Here is a 13,696-nt window from a genome sequence, read left to right as displayed (position 1 = left end):
ATGCTCTTTTTCAGCTGGGCATAATTTACACATAGTAAAAAAAGCTTCTGTTTCTTCAAAACATGAATATAATTAGAGGTTATGAAAAGGCTTGGCTGGCTCAGACGGCAGCCTGCTCTGTTTCCCCAGGACACGGCCGGGGCCCTGTGTGCGCCAAAGGTTGTGCCACACTGATCTACGCCATGCACAGCCAATTCAGCCGCGCTTAATGCACTGTCAGCGCAGTTCATCTACTGTTGTGTTTCAAACGGGCCGGTCCATTGTGAGGCCAGATGAAAGGGGGGTGGGTGGAGTGGGGGCTGGGGGGCGGGACAAAGGCCTCTCAATACGGCAGACCGAACACTGGCCACAAAGAGTGGGTGTCCCTTTTTAAACAGGCCTTTAAGCGTTCCACTTTCATGGTATGAACACAAGGACGCGCTCTATTTGGAGGCAACGACACTGCAGACACACTCGACAAAACACACATGCACACAGATACTCACACACACACACCCTTGGCAAGCCCCCCCTTCACAAAGCGGTATTTATATTGTCTGTGTGCAAAACTGTCAGGCTGCTAGCAGCTAGCATCTCATTCAGAACAGCTTCAATGGATCTTTAACATTTGATGCGACTAAAGATGACTCTTACCCATCTGTCAAGTGTTGGGTTCAAACCCCTTTTTTCTTTACTTTCAGAAAGCAACAACCCCACCCCCACTCCCCCAATTTCAGTGCTTTTCCTAAAGCTTCTGAGGGGGGCTCATTCCCCCGAACCTGTTTCAAGCCTTAATCCAAGTGACTCTGGTGGGGAAAGGGGAGCAAAAGATTGTTTCACATCTCTGGGTGGCTCCATAAGGGCTCGTTGGAGCGGGTGGCTAAGCTTGAGTTGCCCTCCTGCTGGGGATGGACAAACAGTTTGCCCGGCCCCAAGGCTGGGAGGCCAGGATGCGCCACTTCCTTCCCCCATCGGCAGCCAACGTGGCTGTGCCACCTGATCTTTGACCCTAGAACCTTACTCTTGACCCTGCCAGCCTTTGATCTCCACAGCAATTGTCTTCCTCCTTCTACATCTGAGAAGGAGAGTCATCATGCTTCTGAACTGGCAGGCTCACATAAACCTTAATGCACCCTATAAAAGGTTTTGCTTTTCACTTTTTTCCCCTCTTCCTGCTATTTCTTCACTCTTTAGGCATTCTCAGTCTTTCTCACAAGTACTTACACTTCCTGCTTCTTGCAGATGTACACCCACACACAGGCAAAAACAACCCAGAGTAAGACCACACAATCTGTAACAGGCACAAGACACAGCAACCGTCGTCCATAATTCTATAAAGAGATTTGAAATCCTCTTCTCTCGCTCTCAGACGGGACACGTTATCCTTGCAGGCTGCGGGCTGAGACGACGTCTCTGGATCTTGTGCCCCGGCCATGAGCATAGCGTGGACAGCCCTCTCCCATAATCATAAGAGGAGCCTGGGAAGCCAATCCGTCTAAGTGAATTTGTTGTGAGCCCTTTGAATTGCAAGTGGTGTCACTGAGGTGCACAAGTTAGCCTGATCGCCAGCCACCCACCACTCTATCGAGTTAATGCTGCCAAACATTGATGCCTATGTACCCATATAAAAACCTCTCTGTTTATTGTGGATGGTGGGCGGGTGGTAAGCAAGGGGTGCATCACCAAATTCCTCTGTGTATGTATATGTGAGGATGCTGGCTGGGTAAAGACCACTTCAGCTGTTGTCTCTGAGCTGGATTTGGGGCTCTGCGTTGGATCCTGATCCCAATGTCACCTTGGATGGGCCCAGACTCCCCCGTCCCCCATTGCACACACTCTGCAATCCGGCCTAATTCTGCCACAGAGGCACATCTCATCCCTGCCCCCACAGAGGCTGTATGTGGAAGGGCTTCAGTGTTGCCACCTAGCCTCCCTCAGCACTCCCTGTCTACTGAGACTAGTGCACTGCCTCCATAGGAGGATACAAGCTTTGGTGAGAACCACACTGTCACAGGGATGTTACACTACTGTAGAGGCATCATGTACCAGCACCACCAATAATAGCTAATGGAAATGACTGCACTGTTACAACAGCTGAATCTCCACAGTAGAACAGACAATGAATTGGTGTTGATGATTCTTGTGCAGAGACTACACTAATCCTTGCTGTAATTTGACCAAAGAAGACAGATATGTCTTAGTTGCCCTTCAGGAGGAGCTAGCTTTGTGAGTAAAAGTAATTTTGCATGAATGTCTGTGTCTTTGTATGTGTATATTTGCATGTGAAAATCTGTGTGTGTGTGTGTGTGTGTGTGTGTGTGTGTGTACACATCACTACCTGGAGGAACCTGAACCTGTCCACCTCTGTCCGCTGAAGGCGTCTTTATGGAAATTTGTGTTTGCAGCATGCCTGAGTGACAGATAAATTGGATAATATTGCACCCACACACAACGCTTTTTCTATTCCATCTTTGATGTGCTGTTTACAGTAGTCTTGTATGTGGGAGGAGTGGTAGTTTGGTCCAGCAACTCTGCACATACATACACAGCTCAGTCTTTTCAGCAAACCTGGTTTCACTGTAAACAGGTCCCATGAAATTCAGAAGGGTTTTGAATCCCATTTTGTTTACTCAGATCCTGAGGCAGTGTGTTTACATTATAAATGAAGCAGGTTTCCTTTAACCAAAAGACATCAATTGTATTGTTTTTAAATGTAGAATTTAGCCATCAATCTAACTTGCAGTGTGCAAGGAGACTAAATCAAACAAACATTAATAATAATTCCTTCTCTATGTGTTCCTTCTCTCTCTCTCTCTCTCTCTCTCTCTCTCTCTCTCTCTCTCTTCCTGTGAGCCTGGCACTATGCTAATTAATGTAGCTGGGAGTGCAAATTGAAGAGAGGAGAGTAGGATTAGCTAGATAAGTATCAAAGAATACAGAGCGACTGAAAGAAAGTCATTTATATTCTAATAAAAAGAAACTGTTCGTACATTCAAACTGATGCATTGCAACAATTTTGCTCTCCTTCAATCTACATAAATCCTGATTATCCTTTTATAGTGCATAAGCCCAGACTCCCAGGAATGGTGCTTGCCTGTTGGGCTGGGTGGAATTCCTGTCATGATGCCTCCCTGCTCAAAGTTCAAGCAATCACAATACAATTCAGCATGTTTTTCATTAATCTGAACATTATTGAAACACTGCTTCTTAAGTGCTTTACTGGAAATAAACTTACCACTGGTGCTAGTACAAATTTTAAATAATTAGATCAAAAATCTCTTGAAGGAACATCAATATATTTCAATATGGTAGATCAATAATTTTTATCAATCTATTACTTAAATATAGCACAACAAGTTAATACATGCTGTCATGCAAAATTTGTTTTACAATGTTAATGATATAACTAAATACAGTGCATCCAGAAAGTATTCACAGCGCTTCACTTTTTCCACATTTTATGTTACAGCCTTATTCCAAAATGGAATAAATTCTTTTTTTCCCCCTCAAAATTCTACACACAATGCCCCATAATGACAAAGTGAATAAAGTTTGTTTGGAATTTTTGTTAATTTATTAAAAATAAAAAAAATAAAAAAAAATCACATGTACATAAGAATTCACAGCCTTTGCTCAATACTTTGTTGAAGTACCTTTGGAAGCAATTACAGCCTCAAGTCTTTTTGAGTATGATGCTACAAGCTTGGCACACCTATTTTTGGGCAGTTTCTCCCATTCTTCTTTGCAGAACCTCTCAAGCTCCATCAGGTTGGATGGGGAGCGTCGGGGCACAGCCATTTTCAGATCTGTCCAGAGATGTTCAATCTGGTTCAAGCCAGCTCTAGGAAGTGTCCTGGTGGTTCCAAACTTCTTCCATTTATGGATGATGGAGGCCACTGTGCTCATTGGGACCTTCAATGCTGCAGAAATGTTTCCGTACCCCGATACAATCCTGTCTCGGAGGACTACAAACAATTTCTTGGACTTCATGGCTTGGTTGTGCTCTGACATGTACTGTCAACTATGGGACCTTATACAGACAGGTCTGTGCCTTTCCAAATTATGTCTAATCAACTGGATTTAGCACAGGTGGACTCCAATCAAGTTGTCGAAACAACTGAAGGATGATCAGTGGAAACAAGACGCTCAATTTTGAGTGTCATGGCAAAGGCTGTGAATACTTATGTATTTGATTTTTTGGGTTTTTTAGTTTTAATAAATTTGCAAAAATTCCAAATAAACTTTTTTCACTTTGTCATTATGGAGTATTGTGTGCAGAATTTTGAGGGACAAAACTAATTTAATCAATTTTGGAATAAGGCTGTAACATAAAATGTGGAAAAAGTGAAGCCCTGTGAATACTTTCTGGATCCACTGTATATGGGATGACAACAAGTGAACAAAGATAAGGTCCTCTCAACTCCTGTCTACTGCTAGCATAAAGATGCTAGCACAACTCCCAGATAAAGGAAGGCTACCTTTTGCCAATTCAATTTTTACGGTTCATAAAAGGTCATGTTTATAACTTAATGAGTTTCCTCTGTCTATAGGAGCTTAATTAAAATGTTCAGTGTACTGAATGGGGATCTATGTGGCAGATGCAGAGAACAAACTGGTTCAATGCCTCTCTGAGTGCTAACTCTGAGTGCTCACTCTGAAGTGGTTTGCCCAGTCTCCTAAATACTTCAGTCTAAATAAGTCTTATCAGTGTAATTCACTTTAAGTAGGTAAGGGACTAATTTACAGCAGTCACAAGTCTCCCCCTCTCCTTCAAAACACCTCACATTTTTTATGTTTAGCAGGCTAAGGTTTCAAAGAAAAGGCAACTTGCCTATGCCTTTTCTCTCCTATTTCTATTTCTCTCTCTCTCTCTCTCTCTCTCTCTCTCTCTTTTACTCATTCAGGGCACTTTCTTGGCTGTTGTAGCTTTGGTTCAGCTTGACTGTAGGAAGAATAGGCAAGGCCAGGCCGACATCTCTGACACCGTACTAGCGTTTCAGTCTCCCAGCTCCCCAGCACACAAGCCTAGAAATGACATGAATCTGATCTAGCAAATCACCAGCAGAGGCAATAAAGCTGCAGGTGCTCACAGGGAGGAGTTCTGGGGTCATGGTGGGGTCTTGATTAAGACAGATTGGAAGAGGACCAGAACCGACACTGAAGACAATGCTCCATAGTGAGCAAGGGCCTATAGAGTTATCAGAACAGTCATCTATGATTGCAGAGTGTCTCTATGGATATGGAGTACAGATATGGAGCTACATACCAATCTGGGGAATACACTAATCTTATATGTTGAGCTGAGATACAGTTACACACTGACCTTTGTTTAACATATAATTGATCCTTGATGTGTAATAAACTAATATGTTAAGAAAGCTGTGTATCTAAGTAGGAATCCCTACAGAAGTCTAAAAAAAATCTTAGTTTGGAACATGTACAAACTAACTTTATTACTCTACAGACCACCAAACACCATGAATGTCTGGAAAACAAAGCTACAAGCATGTTTTTGGAATGAGATTATGCCACAGTTGCCCACCCATGTGGCTGAGGATTCCCAATCTAATGCTGAGGGGGTACTGCAGGAGCCTTGCCCTGATATGCTCCGAGCCTGGAGCAAATGAACCAGGGGTAGAGAGGCCCCTCTCTTGACCTCTCCCTCACCCTGCTGCCTTCTCCTCCAGTCCCACAAAACTGACATCTGCAGGACAGGTCTGCACAGCTGTGGAGGAGCAGCTCTGCAGCCTGGCCAAGGTCTGTCCAAAAAGCCCGGCTGGGGAGAGCCGAATACGTAAGAAATACATAAGAAACACTCAAGCTTTGTGTTTTGAGCCAGATCAGCAAGATCCAGAAATCCTGCACTGCCTCTTGCTGTGCAAAGGCATGTATGAGAATATTCTCCTAACGGTTGAAGGACTTGTTATTTGGCTTGTGCAAGCCTTAGGAGACGTCTGTAATTCTTACAGCAATAATAAGCTACCCTTTTGAATTTAGCCCCAGGAAGCAATAAGACACTTAACCCAATACGGCGTGCAACAGCTTGAATGAAGTTAATGTGTCTCTCTGGTGATTCCTTCAGATGCTCAGATTCACAGAGGGAGTGAAACAAACCCAGTGAAGAAAAAGCGCTGATGACACGAGCAAGGAGTAAAAGGAGGGGACCTCCATAAAAGACTTCATGTTCCCTAGCCAGGCACTTTCACAATCCTCAGACCACTAATTCAGCAGTACTGCAAACTTATGGCCATTATTTATTTTAGCTAATTTTTAGAATGATGTTTTAGGAAAAACATCATTTTTTCAAAGTTTTTTCAAATTAAGAAATTTTCAAATTGTCCCTGAATTAGATTATGAGGAAATCTGCATTAACAAATTAGATCCATGAAAAGAATGCTTCAGTTTTTCACATGACATCTTTTAGCTTTTATCTTGTTATCCATAAGGAAAGGGAGGGGAAAGAACCTTGTCCTTTCAGCCCCTTGCCTTGTCCAGTCATTGCTTCATGTCCTGTCTTCTCTCATTTGTATCATTGGCCATAAACACACATACACAACCAACCCACATTCTTTTCATGCGGCACCTGAAATGCTTATCTGACCTACAAATTGCATATTTCTTATCAAACAAGTAGGAACAGAAGAGCAGCATGGCTTTCCACTAACCACTTGCCAGATCAGTAACAGTGTGTTTGATGGAACAAAAAAGCAAACCTGTACATGACAGTGTTAATAATGACATATGCTAAAGGATTTAGATTTATGCAGGATAGGGGAATGGCAGTCCTGGTGACAAGTCACACATAAACATTAAAATACTGTCTACATTTTCTCCCATAATTCAAAATCATGGTGGTAATTTAGTCCCCTTGAGCTTTTTTTCACATGCAGTGTTGCGCCCTGTCTACAACATACTGGTGACCATTTCTTGTAACAGATGCAGCAGATTAATTCAGGGCCAATGCACCCCTCATCCCTGTGTTCACATTTGTCTAGGAGGACATCCTAAAGTATAGAGTATTGTGAAAAATAAACAAAGGATAAATCTCTTTTCATCCTTCCATGACTGGGGGAATACAACTATTTAGACACATATGTCTTCTTTGCTGACTACTGGGAGACAAAGAGAGACATATGTGGAATCTGTTAGCCTGCCTGTGTGTCTATTTTGATGGGAACTGTGAGTACATGGAACAGGGTCTGCTCAGGGATGAGAGGAAGCGAGAGAGCAAGTGAGAGAGAGGGTGAGAGAATGAGAGTGAGCGAGAGAGAGAGTGAAAGACTACTTGGAGCGTACAGAGAACAGCACCCCTGACTACCCTTGTTATTTATTTATTTACTAATTTTTACAAACAATTGATTGAATAATGTTATTGTGGGGGTCTACCGTGAGCAAGAGAAATTGCTTTTACAAGCAGCAGATGGCTTTTAAGAACTAGAAAGAGATTCTGGCCAAATGGAGAAATGAGAAACCCATCAGGAATGCATTTTGTTTCTCTTTCTATTTACCTCTGTCCGTTTGCTCCCCTCACACCCCAACAGCCAACCCTCTCACAGAGAATAGCTGCTGCTATAACTCTACTGTATATGCCTCTCTCTGTCCCGTGGAATTAGAAAAGCTGTCAATAAACATTTCAGATGCTCAGGGTGTGAAAACGTTGGGCAAAACTTGCTCCCAGAGCAATATATGTGTTACAGAGGGCAATGTTTTCCTGTAGGTAACAGAACAGTCAAAACAACCAGTCTCATGCAGATCAACATGTAACATACACACACATAAGTGTGCAGTGTGATGAGAAAAATCAGAAAGCATGTCAAAAAGAAGGTATGAAAGTCAAATGTGTCTGTATAGACACATCTAAATGTTTGTACCCATTAATGCAAATACACTTGGGATATGGTAAGAACAACCTGACTGTTTCAGTTCAAGGAAAATAAGCAAGTAAAAACATTATACACCACTGAAGGCAGACTGAGCTACATAAAGTACAGATGAAGAAGGTTCAAGTCTATTTTTTAATTTGCTTCCTAATTATTAGACATTATTAGTGCAAATCTACTTAAAACTTTGCTATCATGGCAAAGTGGAAATGAAACCACACCATAAACTGCATTATGTTACAATAGTACAGAGTTTGATAAAGGCACCTTCACTTCTGATAATCAGGAAAAAAAGCACTGTATTGATAATGCTGAGTCAACATTGATAATGCTGAGTCAACAAAAACCCCCACATGGAATGAAAAATTTAATTTACTGGGAGTGTTTTCAGAGTGTTCAGTCTTTGTGTGACTGATGTACATATATTTGCTTCTAAACACCCACATGACAAAGAGCATTAACTTAATAAGGCAGTGAATTTTAATTCTACTGCTAGTTGGTTAAAGTGCACCTATGGATCTAACAGGCTTAAAAGCTTGTAATATAGATTTGCAGACTTGTGAGCCTCACTCTTGCAGTCTACTTGGTCTTTTAGAAAGAGGAAGAGTAGAAGTGTGAATAATTACCAGCTCAACAGCTGCACAAACCTGGGGACCTTTCCTAGGGGCCTTTCAGTTAAACACTAACTTGCTCTACACAGGCGCTGTTTGTGTTGTATGGAATACAACAGTGTGTATGGAACATCATTGTGGGTTTTGAAGCATGTCCAAATGGGCGCAGATAATTGTGTGTGTGTGTGTGTGTGTGTGTGTGTGTGTTTATAACTAACCTGCACACGGGCCTCAGTGAGCTTGGTCCTCTGGGCAAGTTCTTCTCTGGTGTAGATGTCTGGGTAGTGTGTCCTCTCGAAGGCTTTCTCCAGCTCCTCGAGCTGCTCGGCAGTGAACGTTGTTCGGCTACGTCGCTGTTTTCTCTTCAATGGCAGGTCCGGCTCTGACTCCACATCCGAGCCTTCGTCTGTACGGTGACCTGTCGTTTGGACAGAAACATCAGCAAAAACTACATGGCAATGTAAATGTTAAACACACATAAACACATATACTTGACATGGCACAGAATTTATACAAAAAAGCAAAAAATATAAACATTTTTAGTAAATAGCACATGAAAGTTATCTGATCACCAAAGTCAATCAACAATCAACACTGAGACACAAAGATTTTAGAAGGAAAATCAGGGACTGCTATCACAGCAGTATTAATACTCTGTTATCTTCAAATAGAGCCCAGGACTTGGTTTGTATGGTTCTTATTCACATGTGTGGGGCCTTCATGAGTCTAATCCCTCCACTGAGCTCTCGAAGCCTGGGGAAGTCACTGGGGGGTTAGGGTAATCTACACAGGACACCTTACCATTCTGCATCCCCACAATTCTCCCCACACTGGCCTGAGGCTAGCAGCTAAGAGGCACCCACTTGAAATAAGTAAGTATGATACTATATTACTCCTGGGCCATTGAATTCCCCACTCTTTGTGTTTGTAGCTATGGTTCAATACATATTACAACAAATTGTACATTGGGTCCCCCTTCCCCACTCCTCAAGGCACCCCCCCCTCCCAAACACTCTGTCAAACATGAGTGCAGACTGCAGTTGGCGGTTTGCATGTTAGCCTAGGATGTATTTGACTGTGCAAAGCCAGGCTCCATTACAGTTCAGGCCAAGAGGAGCATTTGTGAGCAGAGATACGACATGTGCTTGGTTATACTACTGCAACATATTACCATGATAATTGAGTCTAAAATTGCATCATGCGGTACTTGGGAGCCATGTCTGTATACCTATTCATGGAGGCAACAAGGCTTTTTGAAAGGTCCTGTCATAAAAAATAACATAAAAATTGCACTTGCACATTTGCCTGCTGTAAACAGCGAAGTGTTGACAAGCAGCAGAACATTGAAGCATTGCTCCGAGCCCTGCAGTCTTGCATCATCCACAAGGAGTGAGAGAAAGGCAGAACGAAGAAAGAGAAGAGAGGAGAGAAAGTGAAAGAGAGAGGTAGAGAGAGGGAGAGAGAGAGATGGAGGGGCTCAGCGCATCTTTGCACCTTCCCCCGCAATGCCATAGCTGCCACGAAGATAGGAAATCTTCTTTGAGCTGGCGTGTGTACTCCCTACCCATTACTGTATGGCAGCTTCAAGCCTGGACCATGTCACAGCAATGTTTCAGTTTACCCAGTGCCCTCCAGCCAGAGCATGGAGCAGAACAGCTCACTGCCCCCCATACTCCCAGGCTACCAAGACCTCCAGGAGTACTGAAACAGCCACAGTCACAAATAAGACAAAGAAGGCCTATGTGTGTGCGTGTGTGTGTGTGTGTGTGTGTGTGTGTGTGTGTGTGTGTGTGTGTGTGTGTGTGTGGGTGTGGGTGTGTTTGTGTGTGTCAATCTGTCCATTAGTCTGTGCAAGCATGTTTTGAACATGTCCCAAAAATCACAGTAGGAAACCAAAGGAAAAAAAAACTAAACAAATGTTAATAAAAAGAACAACTGAACTGGCTTGGTCTCAATGCTGGCTCTGGAGTTTAATTAAACAAGGAATTAGGGGATTATATGGAGACTATCATTACAGGCCACTCGAGGAGTCTTCACAGACCGTCTTTTTTGTCTCCCTGAGCTCAGGCTCAATGATTCTCAACGGATTACATGCAGCCGCAGGACATGAGTCCGCATTCATTAAATCATTTCCTTCGTCTTCCGATCTTTTAATAAAGATTGATTTTTTTTCACCAGCAGCTCTTCAGCAAAAATATACCCTTGAACATACAAACTTGAATATGTACATATCTGGGAATATCCTTTTGTTGTTTTTCATGAGGATGCGGCACAGCAATTTGCCACTAACATGCCATGACCACACTTGAGACCAGTGCAGTGGTCTATACAGACCACTTTCCAAAGTCACCTCGGCCTCCTGAGGAGGAAGGGAACAGCAACCTCCCCTCCGCCCCACACTGCCCCAAGACACCAAACCCTGTTCTGTGTGACGCTAGATTCTGTTAGCTCAAGTGGTTAGCACATCAGTTTGTTTTCAGTCTTTTTCAGAAGCGTGTAAACTCATCTGGACCTTGTTTGTGTTAAACAATGAAGGTAACTACATCAAGTCCCACATTCCACTTTTTTTGCCTTCTACCTCCAGACCTATGGCAACATATTCATGTTCATCTATGGTTGAAAACTACACCAGATATATGGTGTGAGTTATGCTTATGGTGTTGCTCAGAAATTTGGACAATATGCCCAGGATGGAAGGTCAACATTCCCTGTCCTGCCCCAGCCATGACATTGACCAAAGGATTATGGTAATGAAACAGATGCTGGCAGTGTCAGAACAGAAGGAATAGAGTGATACAAGCCTCATCTCTGTCTCAACCAGATCCTATGATTGGGGTGCTGGGCTTTTATTCTGGTTATAGGAGTTCATGATAGTCTAGATTGGATTATGACACATGGGTAATATGGCTGAAGCCTTAGATCTAGCTAACATGTGAGTAGGACATTGGTCTGTATAGCTGCCCACTTTGTGAATAAATAACTAAAGATTTAACCTGGATTTGTATTAAGACTATTCATAATATTATAAGGTCGGCTTCTAGATCTGTTCGTGGGAACAGCAGGACAAGTACACCCACTGATGCAAATAGCTATCTAGGAATCTGCAGATCCTGATCCACTTCTTTGAAATCTAAAGTTTCTAAATAAACTGTATAAAACATGCTATTTTGGGGCAAATTGTTTGTGATTTATGTCTCCCCTGTATGATGACAGACATATCCCAATAAGACAAAATAGTGAATAATTATTACCTTCAGTGAAGCCAAATCCCTGTGGAAGCTGAGGTCAATTTGCAAACAGTTTGGCCTGTTTTTAAAACAATAAGGTACATCCTGATTAATCCTCCACATAATGACTGTGCTGTAATTCCATTTAAAGGTTCTGGGAATATTGATAAAGACCTCAAGCTGATGCCTGCTCACTTATCAGGCAATTAAAGCCTAATTATGTTCCTTTCAGTCTGTGGTATAGTCAGAATATGTTTTCCTTCAGGGTCCAAGTGTAATCTTTAACTAAATATTGACATTGGGCAAAATTTAATTGGGGATAAATCAGGTGCAAAGCAGATGTTCTGTCGAGATCACGCCTCATTGGAAACAAACCCTTATGGACCAATAAGAGGTGGTGATAGATAAACTTGTGCCAAAAACAAAGAACTGTTCTATTGAATTGGATCATTTCATTAATTAACAGCAGGCCATTGGCTCCCCTGTGGGAATGTTTAGGCTGCTAACGATGCATGAATCATGTAAAATGAATCCGTTTCAATTAGAGCAAAACTATGAGAAAATACTGCTGACAAAAAGAAAGAAATAATCATGTGCCCTTTTAAAGGGAACAGTCTTTTAAAAGGAAATCTAATAAATGTCTAAGATTTGTCCTTCTGTGTATACCTATTTTAATTCTAGATAGAATCCTTTCACACAATTTCTGATGGGAAGTCACCAAGGATTCCTTCACCTTGTTAGTAGGTTCCACTAAATCATAACAACTGTGTCAGAACTTATATAATTGTACATTAAAACTATAATATAACAGAATGTTATGAATTTCAGAAACTTGTGAGTCTCTGATGTATAAGTTTTTTTAACATAAAAGACAAAACTCATGAAAATTATGCAGGACTATCAAATTAGCACACTGAACATGTTTTATTCATTTATTACCAGGATTGTAGCAGTCATCTAAGAGCATACACTATTTATAGTTGTATTTATGGATATCTAGCTCCAAGAGTTCAGAAGCAATATGAACCTCACCATCATTGCTTTGTGTCCATTATTGAGGATCCTTTGCTCAGAAATGACAGTCAGAGATCTTGGCAACTGAAAGCATCTCCTTAGCTAAAGAAAAAACAACATTCAGTCCTATTTAAGTCTGTTAAATTAGTCTAATAACTTGGTTAGCCAATGGTACTCATGTGCATATGTTCTGCACTGACATCAGACAGATGGGATATCCATCACACCTTGAGCACTGCTCCTCTCTCTGGTCCACCCCTCCCCATTGTCTTTTTGTGCTCCTTCTCTCACTCCTTCGCTCCCATCCTGTGTCTCTGGGGGCTTTTCAACAGAGGCCCTGAGCAAAGCATGAAGCAATATGGCCTTGACTGACTCCACCTTGCAGCCGGGCAGTTCATAAAAAGACCTGCCAGCAGTGTAGTTTGCCTCCATGGATGTTTTTATGTACTTTGGCTATCTTGCAAAGAGCAAGCGCTGGTGCTTCGGTCATCATGAGCCTAGTGCACATTATCAGTACAGAAGATAATGCTGTGGTTGCTGAGGTTACTTACACATAAAAAAAGGAAGCAGAGGCGAAAACTCTTGTAAAACAAAGATCAACCTCATCTGCAGAGGTCTAATTCACATAGCTTCTTGGAGAATGGGATTAATATAAAATTGTAGCCACCACATACCAAAAAAGGGGCGTTAATGATCTATCTCTAAAGAGAGACAATTGAATAGAACATGGGAACTGGAACTAAAAGTGAGATATTTTGACATCACCCAGAATCCTCTATATTACTCAGGGATAAAGGATGACAAAAAGCTTCCATGGCATGGTGAGAGGGAAGTAAGAGCGGTCTGAACCTTGTCAGCTACGACTGCCTTTGAATCAGCATTAGCTCAAAATTACGGTAAGATTCCATGGAGCCTTTTTTAATACCGTGACCAATGGTCTCGATATCAGCTGTACCTTGCAAACTACCCAAGACAGAGGGACAAA

The 13,696-nt window shown here is 42.1% G+C and overlaps 1 protein-coding gene across 1 annotated transcript in view; it reads right to left on the bottom strand.

Moving 5' to 3' along the window:
- pax7a (paired box 7a) overlaps nucleotides 1-13,696 on the bottom strand; it is a 47,693-nt gene that overhangs the window by 17,965 nt on the left and 16,032 nt on the right. The window contains exon 5 of the mRNA XM_027002004.3: nucleotides 8,689-8,888. Within this exon, the coding sequence (XP_026857805.1) occupies nucleotides 8,689-8,888 (200 nt within the window). The remainder of the gene's footprint in view (nucleotides 1-8,688; nucleotides 8,889-13,696) is intronic.

Source organism: Electrophorus electricus, chromosome 22, assembly GCF_041902795.1.
Source record: "Electrophorus electricus isolate QZ-2024a chromosome 22, ASM4190279v1, whole genome shotgun sequence".
Classification (NCBI taxonomy): domain Eukaryota; kingdom Metazoa; phylum Chordata; class Actinopteri; order Gymnotiformes; family Gymnotidae; genus Electrophorus; species Electrophorus electricus.
This window is presented reverse-complemented; position numbering and strand designations above follow the sequence as displayed.